Raw genomic sequence first — 20,606 nt, 5'->3', positions numbered from 1 at the left:
ATTTCTGCTGGTCGTACAAAGTCACGGGTTCTGCCAGTACTACTAGGATTCTACTACATTCATAATCGACAGAAATGCTGAATTTCATCGAAGGTATGAGTAAATGAAGATAGAATGTTCCCCATTCTAGCTCACAGATCCCCTGAATTCTATAGATGGTGCCTGGATTCTTTCCAGGTTCAGAACCCCTAAAGGAAAGGAAACTTTTTTTATTATAAGCTCAAAACATGCTTCCTCCTAAGTTCCCCACATAAATTTTTACCTTTCCACCCATTTTGTTCCTTTCTACGTTAAATAAATCATTAGTTGTCTTTCAACTACACCGTGACTGGAATCAGAAAGGAATCAGAATCAAGAAATAAAGAAGGTCATTCTTCTATTATATACCACTGTTTTGATGAAAATATGTTGACACAGATTGTCCTTTAACATTCTTGATTATTTTACTTAAACAGTAAGAAAAGCAAACCTATGAATAGAGACAGGAGGTCCAGATTTTGTAGTCTGCCCTGTAAATAGTTACATCTATTATATTAGTCTTTGTTCATTTGAAATCAGGAATGCAAACTACACAAAGCACAAAGCAAATACAGTAAACACAGAAAAGATCCATTACAAATACAAGCTGAACGTTAATATTTTGTTGGTATAAAACCACTACTTGAATGATGCTTCTGTAGTTATTAGAATTACTAAACCTACAATTTGCATAAAATGGTTTGCAAATTACGCATCTCCTTATTGTTAATCTAAAATTGCTACAAACTGTGCTATGACCTAGTAATTCAGCCAACCGGAGTTTTCAGTAGAAACACGAGGGATTCAAGTGCGTCCACCCCAAGTGTCCCATCATGGAACATTAATTATTCTACAATTGTCCTTAATAGCACTTTATAAACTCAAAGCTCCTCAGAAATACTCAACACTATCAGGAGAGGAATCATACAGCACGATAAAAATCCCGTTAAATTATAAACTGCCAGTAGTAATGGATCGAAGAAACACATTTTAATAACCACTACAAATACATAACTTACCAAACTTTATCAAACAAATAACACTAAACACTAAAAATTTTTTGCCCTCCTCTAAGCTGTAATTATCTTTAAAATAGCAGATGTGGGGGCACCTGGGTGGCTCACTTGGCTGAGCATCTGACTCTTGATATGGGCTCAGGTCATGATCTCAGAGTCCTGGGATTGAGCCCCAGGTCTGGCTCCCCACTCAGCAGGGAATCTGCTTATCTCCCCTGCCCTCTACTCCTCACCTCCTCCTTCCCCCTCCATCGCCCCGCCCCCGCCTGCACTCTCTCTAAAATAAATAAATAAATCTTTTCAAAAAAATAAAATAGCAGATGTGGGGCGCCTGGCTGGCTCAGTCAGTAGAGCATACAACTCTTAATCTTACGGTTATGAGTTGGAGCCCCATGTCAGGTATAAAGATTACTTAAATAAATAAATCGACTTTAGGGGCGCCTGGGTGGCTCAGTCGTTAAGCGTCTGCTTTCGGCTCAGGGTGTGATCCCAGAATCCTGGGATCGAGCCCCACATCAGGCTCCTCAGCTGGGAGCCTGCTTCTTCCTCTCCCGCTCCCCCTGCTGTGTTCCTTCTCTCGCTGGCTGTCTCTCTCTGTCAAATAAATAAATAAAAATCTTTAAAAAATCAATCAATCAATCAATCGACTTTAAAAATAGCAGATGTGAAGAAAAAGCAGTAAGGTACAAGACAACTATAATACATCCATAAATTAGTATGCGGCCATTAAAAATTATGTTTTTAGGGGTGCCTGGCTGGCTCAGTTGGTAGAGCATGCGACACTTTTTTTTCTTTTTTTTTTAAGATTTTATTTATTTATTTGACAGAGAGAGAGAAAGAGACAGCACAAGCAGGGGGAGAGGGAGAAGCAGGCTCCCCGCAGAGCAGGGAGCCCAATGCAGGGCTCGATCCCAGGACCCCAGGGTCATGACCCGAGTGGAAGGCAGACCCTCAACTGACCAAGCCACCCAGGCACCCTGAGCATGAGACTCTTAATCTCAGGGTTGTGAGTTCAAGCCCCACATTGGGTGTAGAGATTACTTAAAAAAAAATAAAATGAATAAATAAATTATGTTTTTAAATCTGATTTGACAAAATTGCTCCCAATAAGTGATTAAAGGATATAAAACTTTATATAGCATATAATCTCAATTTTGTTTATATATAAAAATATGAACTGAAAGAAATAGTAAAAAAATAATTAATTAATACAACTTTTTGGATGGTACAATCAAGGGATATTTCTTTTCTCTCTTACACAATAGGTGTTTTCTCTATTTTCTACAACATCCATGTGTTACTTCTTTATAAGCAAAAAAGTTCTGCATGACATAAAAATACAATCAACTTAATGTCAGTTATTTTTCATACAGGTTAAAAAAAAAGTAGAATTACCCTTTATACTGGCATATAAGAGAAAATTTTAAGACAATCTGTGTCTAAACAGTCTGCCTAACAACGACCATGCACTCTGAACACACTTCAGGGGCCAGTGTGTCTCTTCCCAGAGTGGGCAGCTCCCTGGCACGGATCGAGCCTGGCAGCATCCCCAGACCATCAGAATAAGAAGTTGCTCTCTCTGCCTAAATATGGACATGGTCTGTATTAACTGGATTACAGACCAAAATGAGTGTATGTCAGGAGCAAAGAAGATCAAGCCGCAAGAGAGGTCCTCTGAAGTGAAGTGATAAGAGCTAGGCAGCACCAACGGAACACTCTGGCTTCTTTCAGCTGACCATGGTTCAGCATGTATTTCCAGGTACCCAATTACATCTAGTGGCTTCCTCTTCTGGAGCGAAAGCCATTGGCTTAAGCAAATGATAAAATTAAGCAAATCCATGACTTCTAAAATAATCTCTCTGAGGGTGTAAAGAAAAGGGGTCCTCCCAAACACTGTTACTTGGGAGTATAAACTAATATGGTCACTTCACAGAGCAATTTGGCAGTATCTATTAAAATTTAAAATGGTCACCTATGACCCAGTAATTCTGATTCTCAGGAACTGCTCTACAGAAATATCCTAACATGTGCACAAATAGGCATGCAAGGGTATGCACTGAAGGATCGGTTTTAACAGTGAAAACCTGAAGGGGGGCCTGGGTGGCTCAGTCTGTTGAGTATCTGACTCTTGGTTTTGGCTCAGGTCATGATCTCAGGGTCATAGGATCCAGGCCCGCATCGGGCTCTGTGCTTAGCGCAGGGTCTACTTGTCCCTCTCCCTCTGCTCCTCCCCGCCCCCTCTCTTTTCTCTCAAATAAATAAATTTTTAAAACTTTTTTAAAAATAGTGAAAAACTGTGGCACCTGGGTGGCTCAGTCGTTAAGCGTCTGCCTTTCGCTCAGGGCGTGATCTCAGCGTTCTGGGATCGAGCCCCACATCAGGCTTCTCTGCTGGGAGCCTGCTTCTTCCTCTCCCACTCCCCCTGCTTGTGTTCCCTCTCTCGCTGGCTGTCTCTCTCTCTCAAATAAATAAATAAAATCTTTAAAAAAAAAAAGTAAAAAATTAAAAAAAAAATGGTAGATCTGTATATGGAGACATAGGAAGATCAAAACATATAACTGACTTTTAAAAAGTTATGAAAAGATATGTCTAGCATCACATCTTTTCTGTAAGACAGAAAAAAATAATAAAAAGTACATATGCACACAAACACACATAAAAGTACACATTCAAAAATGATCTTGGCACACCTGGCTGGCTCACTCGACAGAGCATGCAACTCGATCTTGGGGTAATGGCTTCAAGTCCCACTTTGGGCATAGAGATTACTTAAAAATAAAATCTTTTTGAAAAAAATGATCTTAAAGAATACATTACAAATTTGAGCACTGATTTAACAGTGGTGAGGAGTGGATAGAGACCAGGATTAGGGACAGTACACAAAGGGTACTTCAGTTTCATCTGTTTTTCCAATTTTTTTTTTAAGATTTTATTTATTTATTTATTTGACAGAGATAGAGACAGCCAGCGAGAGAGGGAACACAAGCAGGGGGAGTGGGAGAGGCAGAAGCAGGCTCATAGCAGAGGAGCCTGATGCGGGGCTCGATCCCGGAACGCCGGGATCACGCCCTGAGCCGAAGGCAGACGCCTAACCGCTGTGCCACCCAGGCGCCCTTGTTTTTCCACTTTTATAAGAATATATTCATGTATTCGTTTTAAAACTTTTTAATGGATAAAAATTAAAATTAAAAAATATTTTAAAGGATATATAAATTCTGTTAAAAATGCAGAATCAAAGTAATAGTTATACAATATCTGCAGTCTTCTCTCCTTTTGAGGTAACCATGCATTTGTCCCATAGTTGATCACCTGCTGTTATTTACATTTGTCTACAACTATTGACTAAACATCTTACAAAGCAGACTACGCTCCTTGTGTTCATCCCACAAGCACCACTGTAAAACAAGATGGAAAGAGGAGGAGGGAGGACAGAGCATGGGGCCCTTTTAGGACTTGACAAGCCTTTCATAATTATCACCACAGGTACCTTATTACTTAGGAAAGAACAGGTGCATGACAATCTATCCAGTAGCCTGGGCCAACAGGTGCTATTTTCAGACAGTCAATATGGAAGCCAAGAAGACAGATAATAATCAAAACTGATTTATTTAGCAAGACCTTAGACATACAATTGGAGGAAAACTACAATGAAGACTATTATCTCATCCGCCTAGCCATACTGCAAACAAATTGGGAAGGAAGAAAATTCCTGAGGGATCACACACACACACAACCTACTATCTCCACTATTCACTCTAGGAGAAAAAAAATTCTGTTGATGGCACAGTTTTGCTTTCATATACAATGGACAGCTGACTGAATATGCAAAAAACAACTTTCCAGCAAAGCACCTTATAAAGACAGTCCATACACACTTTAAGTGCATAATCACATGCCTCTTTATCTAATCCTTACACTAACCCTATTATTACTTCTCTCTTACAGATGAAGTGTCTAACATAATAATTCCTGAGCCTGGACCCGGGGCTAGAGTTGGACAGATCTATTTCACTCTCAGCTTTGCTACTAACTGTATAACCCTTGTCAAGTTACGTCACTTCTGTGCCACAGTCTCCTTATTTCTAAAGTAAGGATAACCATGGGATTGAATGAGATAATGGGCGTGAAGTGCTTAGCACAGAGCCTGGCACACAGCATGCTGACGCTGTGGTCATGGCGGTAAGTAGAGGTGGGGACAATGATGACAAAGAAGTTGCAGTGGAAGAAGAAACGAGGGATTACTAAAGGCATGGAACTTGCCCAAAGTCATACAGCTAGTACGGCACAGAGCTAGAATTTCAGTCCCAATCGGATTCTTTAAACCTGACTTTGACCTTTAGGCAAATACTGCCTCCCACAGTCATAAGGTACTTCATTCTAACTTTGTAGCTAGCCAGGCAAACCTGAGAGCTGGCTGAGCCATTTGCCCAAGCTCACAGAACCCTGCACAAAGATTCAGTGACTCTTCTTCCAGTGCTCATTAATTACACTGTAATTAACTCTACTCATGAGCAAAGGTAGTTTTATTCATTACCTCTTCCAAATTTAGAATTTGGAATTCTATAAAAGTACATAAACCGCTTCCAAAAGAATCTGAGCAAAGGATAAACTGGCTGGTAGTATCTTCCTAGGAGAATAGATCAACATTTATAAATCTAAATTATCATCTCCAAGATTTCATCTGAATGTGTCCTAAGTATTCAAAGCCTTAACATATTCCAGTTGATCAACTCCGTCCCTTACATAGCAAAACAACAAACAATAAACAAAAAACGCTCCTGAGCCTTTTTCCATTTCCTAAGCAGTATCAGTAAAGCATTCTGGGCTTGCATGGGGTTCGTTCATTTGTTTTAGTGAGACAGAACAGGCATACAATCAACTGCACTTATTTAAAACGTACGATTTGATGAGTTTTGACATATGTATATACAACCATGAAACCATCACCATAGTCAAAACGGGGACCATATCCATCACCTGAAAAGCTTCCTCATGTCCTTTTGTAATGCCTTTTCCCGTCCGTCCCAGGCTACCTTCATCCCCAGGCAACCACTGATCCGCTGCTTGTCACTACCAATCAGTTTGCATTTTCTAGAATTTCATATAAGCGAAATCTTACAATATGTATTCCTGTTTGTCTAGCTTCTTCCACTCAGCATAAATCATACTTGTTTATCCATTTACCTGTAGATGGACCTTTAGATTGTTTGCAGTTTTTGGCAAGCACAGATAAAGCCGCCATGAACATTCATGTTGGAGTCCTTTTTTTTTTTTTTTTCACGTTCAAGTCTTTTGCACTGGTGTGAGCATGTGGGGATGGGATGGATTCTTATTAAACACACACACACACAATGGAAAATTACCTAAAGTGTCTGAGTTTAAAATTAATCTAAACTATACGGTACAAAATATCTTGGCCAATTTGGGCAAGTCAGTTAGCTTCTCTGTCAACATCCGTATGTGCAAGGCCCGTCTCCACTGGAGTTTGTAAAGAAAAATGAGATAGAAAGTAGAAATCCTTTAGAACTTCCACAAATAGGCTATTTTTCTCCTTGTAAATTCCCTTAAAAAAAAAAAAGACTAATGTTCTATGAAATGTAATGCAAAATGCAATCTTTGAGTTGTCATGTTTAAGTTTTTTAAAATTTCTCTTAAATTTATATTTATTTCACACTTAAAAAAATAATTTCCTACACACTTTCACTTTCTGCCAACAACATGAAATTAAAATAAATACACGTGGCTATTTTAAACACCAAGAAAAAAACTTCGCTCTACATTTCTAACGCATTCAAAGTCCTTACCTACCAGCCTTTCTTGATCAGCATCCCCGATCTGCCGTCTCCTCTCTCTCTCCTCTTCCCCTCGGCTTACTGGGCTCAGAGCTCCAAACTAAGCATGCTAAGCATGCTTCCCTCTGAGGGACCTGGCTCTTGCTGTCCTCTGTCTAGGATGTACTTTCCGCAGCAGCCATATGGTACCCTCTCACCTCCTTCGGGGCTCTGCTCAAATGCCACTCTGTGCTTTCCTTCCCTACCCATCCTACGTAAAAGGGAACCCTTCACCACCACTACTCCCCATTCCTCCTACCCAGCTACGCTTGCCTCCACAGCACTTACCATTTGAGGTATTACATATACATATATATAATATGTATTTGATTATTTGTTATTGTCTATATCCTCCCACTAAAATAAAAGTTTTTTAAAGACAAAGGTTTTATTTTATCCTCTCCTGCATCCTCAGTGCCCAGGACAGTGGGTCTTGCCCACTTCTGAATTCCACAAATACTTGAAGAAATTTGTTGATTACACACCATTTATTGATTTAAAAAAAATAATCTCTGAGGGGCTTGGCTGGCTCAGTCAGAAGAGCATATGATTCTTTTTTTTTTTTTTTAAGATGTTATTTATTTATTTGACAGAGAGTGAGTGAGCACAAGCGGGGGAGCAGCAGAGGCAGAAAGAGAAGCAGGCTCCCCGCTGAGCAGGAAGTCCAATGCGGAACTCGATCCCAGGACCCTGGGATCATGACCTGAGCTGAAGGCAGGCACTTAACCATCTGAGCCACCCAGGCATCCCGAGTACGTGATTCTTTTTTTTTTTTTTTAAAGATTTTATTTATTTATTCGACAGAGATAGAGACAGCCAGCAAGAGAGGGAACACAAGCAGGGGAAGTGGGAGAGGAAGAAGCAGGCTCACAGCAGAAGAGCCTGATGTGGGGCTCGATCCCATAACGCCGGGATCACGCCCTGAGCCGAAGGCAGACGCTTAACCGCTGTGCCACCCAGGCGCCCCATCGAGTATGTGATTCTTGATCTCAGGGTCGTGAGTTCAAACCCCACCTTGGGTGTAGAGATTACTAAATAATAATAATAATAATAATAATAATAATAAACTTTAAAAATCTGTTTAAAATTCACTAGGAAGAAAAAAAATTTTAGGGAGAAAATTTTTAATTCAAATGCTGTGCTCTTGCTTAAATTAAAATGCTAAGTCAATGTTGATCCACTTCGTAGGATGGGTTCTTTTTTCAAATTGACATTTAACTTTGAACAGCACTTACAGAAAAGAACACTGGAATTCAAAGGCCGGAAAGCCAGAATCTAGTTGTCTGTCCTGCCATAACTAGCTTCACTACCGGGTCATAACCTCTCCTGATCTCAGATAACTTCTCTCTAAAATGAGGAAAGCAATTATCTCCAAGGCCCCTTCTTGCTCTAAAATTCTGAGACTCTACTGCAGTTAGTGCACGCTTATGCATTAAGGTTGCCAATCATAAATTCATCAGCTTAATTCAAATTTGTCCTAATCCAAAACTGTCAACTGAAGGATTCTCTCTAACTAGAAAACCCTGTGGAAAAAAAACGGCCATTGGTTAGCCGGATGTCCACTGAAAGGAGACGCTTAGAAGAGTGTACCTCATAGGGGTGGCAGTATTTCAAAAAAAATTGATGAACCTCTAACCTTCCTCAAATATGAAAAAGAATATATTGCTAGAAAGGACATAAAAATACCTGTTGACTACCCTATCTTTAGCCAGTTATGAAATTTCAGATAATTACAAATATGAGTATCATACATGCAAGGAAGATATGATGATGAGAAGCAGACATGTTAGAGACCAATAGACCTGGGTTAATGTCCAGGCTCTCTGTGTGTGATCTTGAGCAAGTCACGTACTTTGCATTTCGCTTGCCTCATCTGCACAATGGGTGCAACATATATAGCTGTTACAACAGGCAACAGTATTTAGCTACTAGGATCCTTTTAGGAACTTATTAAGATGATGTCTGACACGTAGGATATACTTAATATTATTATTAAATAACTAAATGTGAATACACCCACGCAAACACAAATCTAACAGCCACAAAAACATTTTTAGCTATCCATTTCTACTGATACAATATAGCCAATATAACATACGGAAGAAATTTAAAAAGTTCTTTACCACTGACAGTCATATTTATTACCCATACACATACTGGTTTCTAAAAGGTCAGAACATACATTTTCTTTAAGAGTTTTTAAAAATCTACCAAGCCAGGGAGGTTTTCTTTAAGATCATTCTTCTGTGGAAAAAGCTGACAAATACTCAATACCTTTATGCAGTAAACATCTTAGGAAAGCCAACTTAAGAGCTCAGGTATTTTTAACTACTCCTACCTTTTAATCCTAAATATATTACATACATATAAAATTTGGGGATCTGTGAACTTAGTCTCTAAGGAACAAAGAGCATCCACTTCCCACATTTCACATTCAACAGTCAATTAAATAAAAAGATTCCACCATCATAGCATAATACCCTTTGAGTTTTCAAGCCGATAAGACACTCAGACACTTGCTTTTTCTAGAATAGGCCTAAATGAGACACAAGAAAACCGTAATCCCGTATTAGGAATTCCCTATCAACTTGTATCTTCCCCTTTCGGTGGTCAGACTATAAAATAAGTCAACTAAGAGTTCACAATGGGAATGCTGCAACCTCAACCTCAAATCCAGACACAAAACACAGTGGAACGCATTCGCATCTCAAGCACGCCCAAACGTCTTGGCCAACGCGATCTGATCACTACCGTTTCCAGAAACACACAGTAATGGGTTATAATCCATTTCTACAAACGTTCCTTGTGCTGAAAGCCAAAGTGCATGCAAAACCGCAAAACACAAAAGATTCTTCGCATTCCGTTTTTAGCCAGAAGACAGGCCATCCTCTCCGCGCCCTACCCCAGAGAGTCCACCTTGCGACAGTAAGAATTTCATGACACCCCATGCTACCTACACATCAAAATATCACCCCACAAAGTGGAGGGGGTGCAGCGTCAGCATCGGCTGGCCTCGGTGAAATGATACTGCCGGTATTCCCACCTCTGGGCAAACACGAAACCAACTGAAGTCGGTGGAAAGTTCTCATCAACCGAGCATTTTGGTTTCCTTCTGCCCCCAAATCCAGCAGTAGCACAAATGCGGAGATTTGCTTTTGCACCTGCCACAGCTCCTGAGCCTCGGTTTCTCGGAGACAACCCCCCCCCCCCGAGCTCATGAAAAAGGCCTTGAGGCCTAAAGCACCCGTGACCCTTTGCGGAGAGCTCACGGAGGGCCCCTGTAGCATCACCCTCGCTGTCCACACCGCCCGCTTCCCTGACAAAGGCCCCGTGTCAATCCGAGGCACGACACAGAGAAGTTGCTGGATTGCCCATCACCTACCGACAGCTGCCAATACCCTCCCCCGGGAGGAAGAAAAATCAACATAAAACTGGGAATGAGAAAGAAGGAGGTATACAACGTTAAAATTAAAATGTCCCCAAAGCTAAGCAACCTGGGTGTGCCCTGGAAGTGAGTCCAGGGGGTCCGTGGGGGAGGGGAGAGAGAGTCTGGAGAGCCTGGGAGGCGACGGTGGCTCTTCCAGGGCGTGAAGGCCGTGCCGGGTGATAGTCTAATAAAATGCCGGGTGTCGGAACGCTCAGAATGAAACCACAAATGCAATCCCCGGCGGACTTGAGGCCCGGAGGAGGCAGGGAGGCGGGCGGGCTGCGGACCTGCGGCCACGGCCCCCCACCTGTCCTCCCCGCGCCCACACACCTGCCGGGGCAGCCTTCTGGGGGCCTCGGGGAGGGGGTGAGGCAGAGATGTGACGGCCCGACCCCGGGGATGCGGGGCGGGCGGACTAATCTGCTGGCTGAGGCCAGGGATCTGCCTCGCTCACCTCCAAGTCGGTGTCGGCGGCCTCCGGGCCCCCGAGGATCTCGCTGGGCAGCTCGGCCAGGTCGGTGACCCGGATCAGCCCGTCGTGCAGGAAGATGGTCTCCTCCTTCACCGAAAGCCACTGCGCCGAGTCCGCGGCCGCCGCCGCCGCAGCTGCCGCGGCCGCAGACGAGCCCATGGCCCCGGCTGAGGGTTGACGGTGAGGAGCAGCCGCCCGGCCCGGGGGAGACGCGAGCAGGAGCCGCCGAGATCACCAGTCCATAGCAGCAGTCGCCGCGCCCGCCTGCAGCGCCCCGCTCGCCGCCTCGCCTGTGCAGCTCCGCCCTAGGCGGTCCGAGCCGCCATCCCCCCACCCCCGGCCCCGGAGACCCCGGCCCCGCCACCACCGCCGCCGCCCTGAGGAGCAGGACCCGCCTCTGCCGCTCAGCAGCCAACTGTCAGTGAGACGCCATGTTGGGGGCGGGGCTCCCGGCATGCCCCGCGGAGCGGACAATACAGGCCCCGCCCGCCCGATTGGCCCCGCCCACCGAGGGCGGCTCGGTGCTTACCGGTCTGCAGGATCTCTACCTCGTCTTTCACTCGGTCTTGTCCTCAGACTGACCTTCCCGTCTCCTTCTACCCCTAGACGTTCGGGGGTGCCCTGGGTCTGCAGCCCACCGGGAGAAGAAGCCGCCGCCTCCCCTCCTCTACCTACTCTGGTATGCCCCCCTCGCAGGGGGCAAAACCCCCACCTGAGGCAGAACATGGAGGTTCACTCCCTGCTTTCGTATTTAAACGAGATATATGCAAAAATCTGGCACATTGCACACTTGTTCATAAGCACTTGGTAGCGCCTCACAGTAGGTGCTTCATATTTACTAAAATGTCTAGTACTCAATAAGCACTCAAAACCCGATGAAAATAAAGCACAATGCTTGGTGCCCAACGTCTGGCACTTAATAAGTGCTTCCGAGTGGGGTTGAAACTTGTTATATTTCATCAATATTCGACACTGATTGACATGCACCTTAAAAATATGCACGCCGTCCCATTTTCATTAAAACAAGAAAGGAAAGAACCATGTATGTAGAGAAAAATGTGTAGGAGAACACATTCCAAATTGTTAATGTGAGTTGCCATCGGAGTGGAACTGGTCTGTAATGGTTGAGGTGAAGATTGCTATCTTTGTATTGCTTTTATAATTAAAAAAAAAAAGCACTCGTTGGTATCAAAGGACTTGAAAATGTATGCATGTCCACAAAAAAAAAAAAAAAAACACCAAAAAACCCCCCAAACCATGCGCACAGATGTTTATAGCAGCTTTATTCATAATTTCCACAACTTGGAGGTAACCAGGATGCCCTTCCACAGGTGAATGGATAAACTGAGGTCCATCCAAGCAATGGAATATTATTCAGAGCTAAAAAGAAATGACTATCAAGCCATGAAAAGACATGGAGGAAACTTTAAGGCATACTACCAAGTGAAAGAAGCCAATTTGAAAAGGCTACATATGGGGCACCTGGGTGGCACAGTCGATTGAGCGTGGGACTCTTGGTTTCAGCTCAGTCCCTGACCTCAGATCCTGAGATGGAGCCCACATGGGGCTCTGTTGTGGAATTGAGCCCCCCATTGGGCTCTGCACTCAGTGTGGATTCTGCATAAGATGCTCTCTGCCCCTCCCCCCCTAAAATAAATAAATTAATTAAGGGGCACCTGGGTGGCTCAGTCTTCAGCTCAGGTCATGATCCCAGGGTCCTGGGATTGAGTCTCACATCTGGCTCCCTGCTCAGCGGGATGTCTGCTTCTCCCTCTCCCTCTGCCTTCCACTCCCCCAGCTTGCACGCTAGCTCTCCCTTGTTGTCAAATAAATAAAATCTTTAAAATAAATAAATTAAATAAATAAATAAATAAATAAATAAATAAATAAATAAATAAAATATTAAAAAGAAAAAGAAAAGGCTACATACCGTGTGATTCCAACCATCGGACATTCTGGAAAAGGCAGAACTATGGAGACAGTAAAAAGATCAGTGGTTGCCAAGGTTTTGGGGTGTGGAGAGAGTGATGAATAGGCAAAGCATGGAGGATTTTTAGGGCAGTGAAAATACTCTGCTTGGTACCATAACGATGAATACATGTCATTATACATTTGTCCAAACGCATAGAATGTGAACCAAGAGTGAACCATAGTGTAAGCTATGGACTTTGGGGATGATGGTGTGTCGGTGTGGGTTCCTCAGTTGCAACAAATGTACCATCTGGTGGAGGAAGTTGAAGATAAGGGAAGCCATGCATATGTGGAGGCAGGGAGTATATGGGAAATCTCTGTACCTTCCTCTCAATTTTGCCATGAACTGAAAACTGCTCTGAAAATAGTTTTCATAAAGAATAAATAAGCAAATGAACCAGAAGAACATTAAGGTGCATTCCCTTTGATTCAGCAATTCGACTCTAAAGAAGTTCTTCAAAGGAAATAATCAGACCCATTGTCAAGGATGTATATACAGGGATGTACAGATCAGTACTGTTTATAAGAGGAAAGATTACAACCAGTCTAAACGTCCAACAATACGGAAATAGTTAACCATAATAATGGTATATCCATAAGATGAAATATGAAGCCATTCAGAATAATGTTTGTGAAGAATATTAATGCAAGTGAATGTTCATCATCTATTGCTAAATGGAAAAAATATAGGCTAAAATAGTAAGGGAATTTGGGAATTTATTTATGTTTATGTACAACTACATTTGAAAATTACATGCATGTATGACTACAGATACAGAATAAAAAGCCTGGAGGATATCATGCCTGATATAACATTTGGGTGAATCTCAGCAATGCATTTACAGCTTACTGGGGGGGATGTGTGGTTCGTGCTTTGGAATGTTTTCCCAGTTTTCTTCCTAGAACATGTATTACTTTTGATAAAAGAAAAAAATTTAAAAAATAAAAGCTATTGGGGTTCCTGGGTGGCTCAGTTGGTTAACTGTCTGCCTTCGCTCAAGTCATGATCCCAGGGTCCTGGGACAGGGAGTCTGCTTCTCCCTCTGCTCCCTGTTCATGCTCTCTGTTGCTCTCTCTATCTCTCCCTCTCAAATAAATAAACAAAATCTTTAAGAAAAATTTTTCAAAATCTATTGAGCACCTAGGAGTCAGAATATATCTATTCATTTATCTACCATATACCCTTCAGAGTATTCATTAACAGCCCCATCATACAAGAACTGAGGCTCAGAATTAAGTGACTGGCCCCTGCCTAGGAATTGGCAGAATCAAGATTTAAACCCATAGCAGGCTCCATCCTGTGCTGCCTCCCTCCTAAGCAAATAACTCATATTCATAGCACTGTTACAATAATCTCATGCCCCTTATCATGATTTTAATTTCATTTTTATGATACTTATTCCACAAGCACTTTTCTAAAGATTTTATTTGTTTATTTGAGAGAGCGTGCACGCAAGCAAGAGCAGAGAGGAGGGGCAGAGGGAGAGGGAGAAGCAGACTCCTAGCTGAGCAGGGAGTCCGATGTGGGACTCCATCCCAAGACCCTGGAATCATGACCTGAGCCCAAGGCAGACACTTCACTGAGCCACCCAGGCACCCTCCACAAACATTTGTTAAGTCCATAGCAGATGTCAAATCCTGGAAGGTATACAGAATGGAGATGTACCTGAATACTTGAATTAATATATGAAAAATTAACTCCCCGCTCTCAGAGACCTGGACAGCTACAATAACATGTGTTGAAAAGAGTCCACAGAAAGATGGCCCTTCTCCTTTTATTCATTCAACAAATATTTCTTGATTCCTGCTGTGTAACAGGCATTGGTCTAAGACAGAAAAGTCTTCTCGCAAGGAGGTGACAATCAAGTGGGAGAGACAGACAGGAAGCAACGAACACTAAGTCCAACAGTTCAGAGCAGATCAGTGCCACGAAAACAATAAAACAGGCAAATGTGATGAAACGACCGTTTTACACATCCTCACAATAACCCTCTGAGTGAGGTAATATTATTATCCCCCCTTCCAGTTGGGACACCAAGGCTCAACTGGATACTTGCTCAATGTCTCACAACCAGTAAATATTAAAGCTCAGATATGAACCCAGGTCTGTCTCATTCTACAATCCCAGCTTCCTCACTTTGTTCTTGGTTTTGGGGTTGTTGTTTTTTTTTAAGTAGGCTCCATGTCCAGCATGAAGCCCAACACGGGGCTTACACTCACAACCCTGAGATCAAGACCTGAGCTGAGATCAAGAGTTGGATGCTTTTTTTTTTTAAAAAAAGATTTTATTTATTTATGTGACAGAGAGACAGCCAGCGAGAGAGGGAACACAGCAGGGGAGTGAGAGAGAAAGAAGCAGGCTCCCAGCGGAGGAGCCCGATGTGGGGCTCGATCCCGGAACGCCGGGATCACGCCCTGAGCCGAAGGCAGACGCTTTAACGACTGCGCTACCCAGGCGCCCCAAGAGTTGGATGCTTAACCAACTGAGCCCCCCAGGAGCCCCCCAGCTTCCTTATTTGGGCTGTAAAGAAACCACTCTTCCCTTTTGCTCACAACTTCCAAACCTAATGGCAACCATGACAATTTTTTTAATGCTCAGATTTTAGAATCTAAACAACCTTCTTGTGTAGCTCAGAGAAACATTCTCCTGCTCTTATTGTTTATATTTCAAGATCAAGAGTCAGGATGCCCAGGAACTATTGTCCTTCACCCCAAGTAATGAAAGCAGCACGTATCCAGGGCTGAAAGTCTTTAGACTGCATAATGAATAGTTATTTAATATTTTAGCAACAGTAATTAATTAGTCATAGGACTGCATGGCTGCCACCATACCATGATGAGGCAGCTGATGAATTAATATTTATAGAACCCCCTCTGGAAAAAGACCATTTACCGGAAATTTCTAGAATGGTCAGAAAGACAAAGAAAGTCCGTGGTCAAAAGAACTCTATGGTGGAAGCCTGGGAGCAAAGAATCCAAATTTAGTCAAGACAACACACACACAGACACACACACACACACACACACACACGCAAACACATACACCATGCACACAGGAAACATGCATAGGTTCATAGAAAGAAAAGGTTTCTGGTGGATGATTTCTTTTCTTTGGAATTGTCCTTTCCACTCTTCCATTCGGGAGTGGGGTATTAGGATGGGGAGAGAAGAGAAGAGAAGGTATCGTCTGAGCAACCTTAAGTTGGAAGCAAAGAGGAAGCATGAGAATGCAGGAAGAATAGCTTTTGGACCTCAGTTTTCCCTGGGAGGCATCTCCCTGAGAGACAGCAAGCTTGTTGATGGAGACCATCTCCCTGCTGCCCCAGCTGCTGACGTGATGTTCACCGGCCTCAGCTCAAGCTGGGGCCCCTCTGGGATTTTGCAATATCTCTCCCTTCTGCTGGCTTTTCTGTACCAGCTGACTGTCTAAAATGAGTCTCTAATCCTTACTGGGCTCACAAAAATGCGAGTGTGGCATGAAGATAAGTGGTCCTTGAAAAGCCTTAATAGAGCTTGAAATAGCTTTAGACAAAGCATCCATGTTAATTTTTAAGGTTTTTCAAAACACCAAGGAAAAAAACACATGCACACATCTGTTAAACAGACACACACACTGACAGAAACTGTGGGGGAGATTGATTATTTCCATCTCGCTAATCACAGTCTCAAAGAGGAAACATACACCTACCCAATATCTTTTTTTTCCCCAAATGATGTGGTAGATCCTGTTCTTTTTTTTTTTCTTTCTTTTGTTCTTTTTCTTTCTTTCTTCTTCTTTTTTTTTATTCAAGGAAGATTATTAGGGCTCATGGGTGGGTCTATGAAGCAGCAGGGAAAGGAAATAGGATGAAAGAGATATTTGAAAAAACGAAGAGGGAGAAATCCTCCTTGGCGCTTCTTTGAATTACCATAACTAAGGGACAAGCCTCCACGCTGATTTTTGAAAAGCCCAAGATGAAGCAGCGTTAAGTGCAGCTCTTAGTGGAAAAAATCAGGCCCCATGGAGCTCTGAAAGTTGCTGTGTCCTCTGGCGCCTCCTGGTGGGTATCAGAAGCCTTGCTGCACTGGAATTTAAAATTCCCGCTTGCCAATTTGCAAAAAAACTCCCCGGCTGCAAAAACTTAGATTAAGAAACGGTCCCCCCCTTGGGGCGCCTGGGTAGCGCAGTCGTTAGGCGTCTGCCTTCGGCTCAGGGCGTGATCCCGGTGACATCAGGCTCCTCCGTTGGGAGCCTGCTTCTTCCTCTCCCACTCTTCCTGCTTGTGTTCCCTCTCTCGCTGGCTGTCTCTGTCAAATACATAAATAAATAAATAAATCTAAAAAAAAAAAAGAAAGAAAGAAAGAAACGGTCCCCCCCACAAAGGAAAAGTGAGCCAAAGACACAATCCTAGAATTTGCACGAAAAGAAAAGCAAGCTCTTTATGTTTTCCGTAATTCAGTATTCCGAGGGCAAGAAGTCCTATCTGTGATGAGGGAAGGGCCCCGCACATAGCAGAAGCACCAGCTCCATATTTGGGCCAAGTGTCTACTTTGTGCAAGGAAAGATTAGGTTCCTGAAGCTTAGGATGGGGAGGTGACTTGGAACAAGTACTTCCACAGAGGATGAGAAGTCCAGGGACCTGGTCTGAGACTTGGGGAAGGTTCCCTGAGGATGGCACATTAAATGAAGAGAGAATGGTGCGGGAAACTGACGTGAAGAAAAACATGACATGAAATGCAGCGTGTGTGGCTTTTGAATCACGGACCACCTGGGTTTGTGTCCCAGCTCCTTTGCACGTTGCCTCGGCCAGATCATTGCACACATCTGTCCTGCAGTTTTCCCATCTTAAAATAGGATGATAGCAATCCTACCTACCTCATAGGGTTTTTGTGAAGATTAAATGAGTTAATATGGGCAGGGCCATTAACGCCATGCCTGCAATGTAAGAAGCTCTCAACAAGTGTTCGTTATTATTAAATGTGGCACCATTTTTCACCAGTAATTGAAATCAAATTTTGACTTCAACCCAGGGATGGCGCAGCTCTTGGGCAAACACGTCATCTTTGCTGGTAGACCTTGAAGTCAGCATGGTCTTTCTGGAAAAGCACTTTGGCCACACATACCCAAAAGTCATAAAGGGACCATGCCTTTTGATCCATCATTCCACTCCTAGATATTTACCCATGGAAATCTTCCATCAAACAAGGAATTGTCACATTCCTACTTTCTGCCGGACTCTTATAACTGAGTCATAGCTCCGATCCTCTAGAAGCTGAAAAATCTAATGGGGGAGCAGACCTTACATGGCACTGTTAGCAGTCCTACCTGTGCGGGGGGGGGAAGAGAAGCCTACAGAGCAGAAGCACCTGCTTCATACTTGGGGAGAGACTTGGGAGCAAGCAGGAGATCAAGAACAGTGGTTCTCAACTGGGGGTGATTTTGCCTCCCACGAATGTTTGGCAATGTCTGCAAATGATTTTTATTATCATGGATGGGGTTGAATCCTACTGACATCCAGTGAACAGAGACCAGACATGCTGCTAAACACCCTACAATGCACAGAACAGTCCTCACTCTCCCATACACACACACACACACGTGCGCGTGCACACACACACGCACACACATACAACACCCCACAGATCCCCGCCCCAAAGTAAAACCAACCCACAGCCTACCCACAGACCAGGGAGGGGTGAAATATGTGCTTTTTGTTGTCAGTCAGCCACTGACGATACTGAGATCTTTTTTATGGTTAATCCCTAAATCCCTAGTGCCTGGCATGGTGCTTGGAATAAAGTAGCTGCTTTGTAAGGCTTTTCGAGCTTAGGGGATCTGAAGATGCTGTGCAGAAAACCTCACACATCCGTCCACAATGTGGTTTTACATGTGCTGCGTGCTCCCTAAGCTCCTACCCCTTGGCTGCTTCTTCACCTCGTCTCGGACCAGTGTCCGCGGCAATCTAAGAAAGTCACCCTGGCTTCTTTCAATTTCTTTACCAATTGTATAACTGTTCCTACCTCTTGGCCTTTACACTTCCTGTTCGAGAGCCTAAATGCACTTCCCCACCTGGGTAGCTCGGCAAACTCCCGCTCATCCCTCAGGTCTCGGCTACCTCACAGAGAACGCCCCTGGCCCCCCAAACATCATATGTCTGCCTCTTTTAGTAATCCTTAACTGATATTGAATGATTAGTAATAAAATTTAGGTGCCTCTCTCCCTTGCTAGACTGTAAGGTACAGAATGTCTAGCACAATGCTTGGCACATAGTCGGTGCTTAATACAGAGTCGAAGATTCACAGAATGCATTAACACCAGGTCATCTTTTGTAGGGAAGTCCATAGGTAGGGAGATTAGTTGAACCAAGGCTCTGCTTTAATAATTTGAGAGGTGATAGAGGACGTGGTTAAGAGGACGGGTCCAAGGGCCAGACAATCCAGGTTCAGATCCCATTTGGAGGAGTTACTTAACCTCTCTGTGCCTTAGTCTTCCCATCTGTAAAATGGGAATGATAACGAAAATACAAGAACATGCTTCCTATGGTGGTAGTATTAAGAGAGTTTAAAGTATATATCTTAGGGGCGCCTGGGTGGTGCAGTCGTTAAGCGTCTGCCTTTGGCTCAGGGCGTGATCCCAGCGTTCTGGGATCGAGCCCCACATGGGGCTCCTCTGCTGGGAACCTGCTTCTTCCTCTCCCACTCCCCCTGCTTGTGTTCCCTCTTTCGCTGGCTGTCTCTCTCTCTGTTAAATAAATAAATAAAATCTTAAAAAAAAAAAAAAAGATTAGTTGCCCATAGAGTTGAGGGTCTGTTTCTGGGTTCTCTATGCTGTTCCATTGATCTATGTGTCTGTTTTTGTGCCAGTACCATACTGTCTTGATGATTACAGCTTTGTAATAGAGCTTGAAGTCCGGAATTGTGATGCCACCAGCTTTGGTTTTCTTTTTCTTTTCTTTCTTTCTTTCTTTTTTTTTAAGATTTTTTTTTATTATTTATTTATTTGACAGAGACAGCCAGCGAGAGAGGGAACACAAGCAGGAAGAGTGGGAGAGGAAGAAGCAGGCTCCCAGCAGAAGAGCCTGATGTGGGGCTCGATCCCATAACGCCAGGATCACGCCCTGAGCCGAAGGCAGACGCTTAACTGCTGTGCCACCCAGGCGCCCCTGGTTTTCTTTTTCAACATGCCTTTGGCTATTCAGGGTCTTTTCTGGTTCCATACAAATTTCAGGATTATTTGTTCCAGCTCTGTAAAAAAAGTTGATGGTATTTTGATAGGGATTGCATTGAATGTGTAGATTGCTCTAGGGAGCATAGACATTTTAACAATATTTCTTCTTCTAATCTATGAGCATGGAACATTTTTCTGTTTCTCTGTGTCTTCCTCAATTTCTTTCATGAATGTTCTATAGTTTTCTGAGTACAGACCCTTTGCCTCTTTGGCTAGGTTTATTCCTAGGTGTCTTACGGTTTTTGGTGCCATTGTAAATGGAATCGACTCCTTAATTTCTTTTTCTTCTGTCTCATTGTTAGTGTATAGAAATGCAATGGATTTCTGTGCATTGATTTTATATCCTGCTGCTTGCTGAATTCCTGTATGAGTTCTAGCAATTTTGGGGTTTCTTTGCCAATTCAGATGCCTTTTCTTTCTTTTCATTGCCTGATTGCTGAGGCTAGGACTTCTAGTACCATGTTGAACAGCAGTGGTGATAGTGGACATCCCTGCCGTGTTCCTGACCTTAGGGGAGAAGCTCTCAGTTTTTCCCCATTGAGGATGATATTCGCTGTGGGCTTTTTGTAGATGGCTTTTGATATTGAGGTATGTTCCCTCTATCCCTACACTGTGAAGAGTTTTAACCAAGAAAGGATGCTGTACTTTGTCCAATGCTTTTCCT

General features: G+C 43.3%; 1 protein-coding gene across 2 annotated transcripts in view; it reads right to left on the bottom strand.

The window, feature by feature from the left end:
- The window catches only part of HECTD4 (HECT domain E3 ubiquitin protein ligase 4), a 177,053-nt gene extending 165,974 nt beyond the window's left edge, over window positions 1-11,079 (bottom strand). For both annotated transcript variants that reach the window (XM_040619910.1, XM_040619909.1), the window contains exon 1: window positions 10,747-11,079. In XM_040619910.1, coding sequence (XP_040475844.1) covers window positions 10,747-10,923 — 177 coding nt within the window. In that variant the 5' untranslated portion in view covers window positions 10,924-11,079. The remainder of the gene's footprint in view (window positions 1-10,746) is intronic.
- Between the last annotated feature and the right edge of the window lie 9,527 nt (window positions 11,080-20,606).

The sequence above is a fragment of the Ursus maritimus genome, unplaced genomic scaffold (assembly GCF_017311325.1).
Source record: "Ursus maritimus isolate PB19 unplaced genomic scaffold, ASM1731132v1 scaffold_33, whole genome shotgun sequence".
Lineage (NCBI taxonomy): Eukaryota > Metazoa > Chordata > Mammalia > Carnivora > Ursidae > Ursus > Ursus maritimus.
Note: the sequence above shows the minus strand (reverse complement) of the source record. Positions and strands in the feature narration are given on the sequence as shown.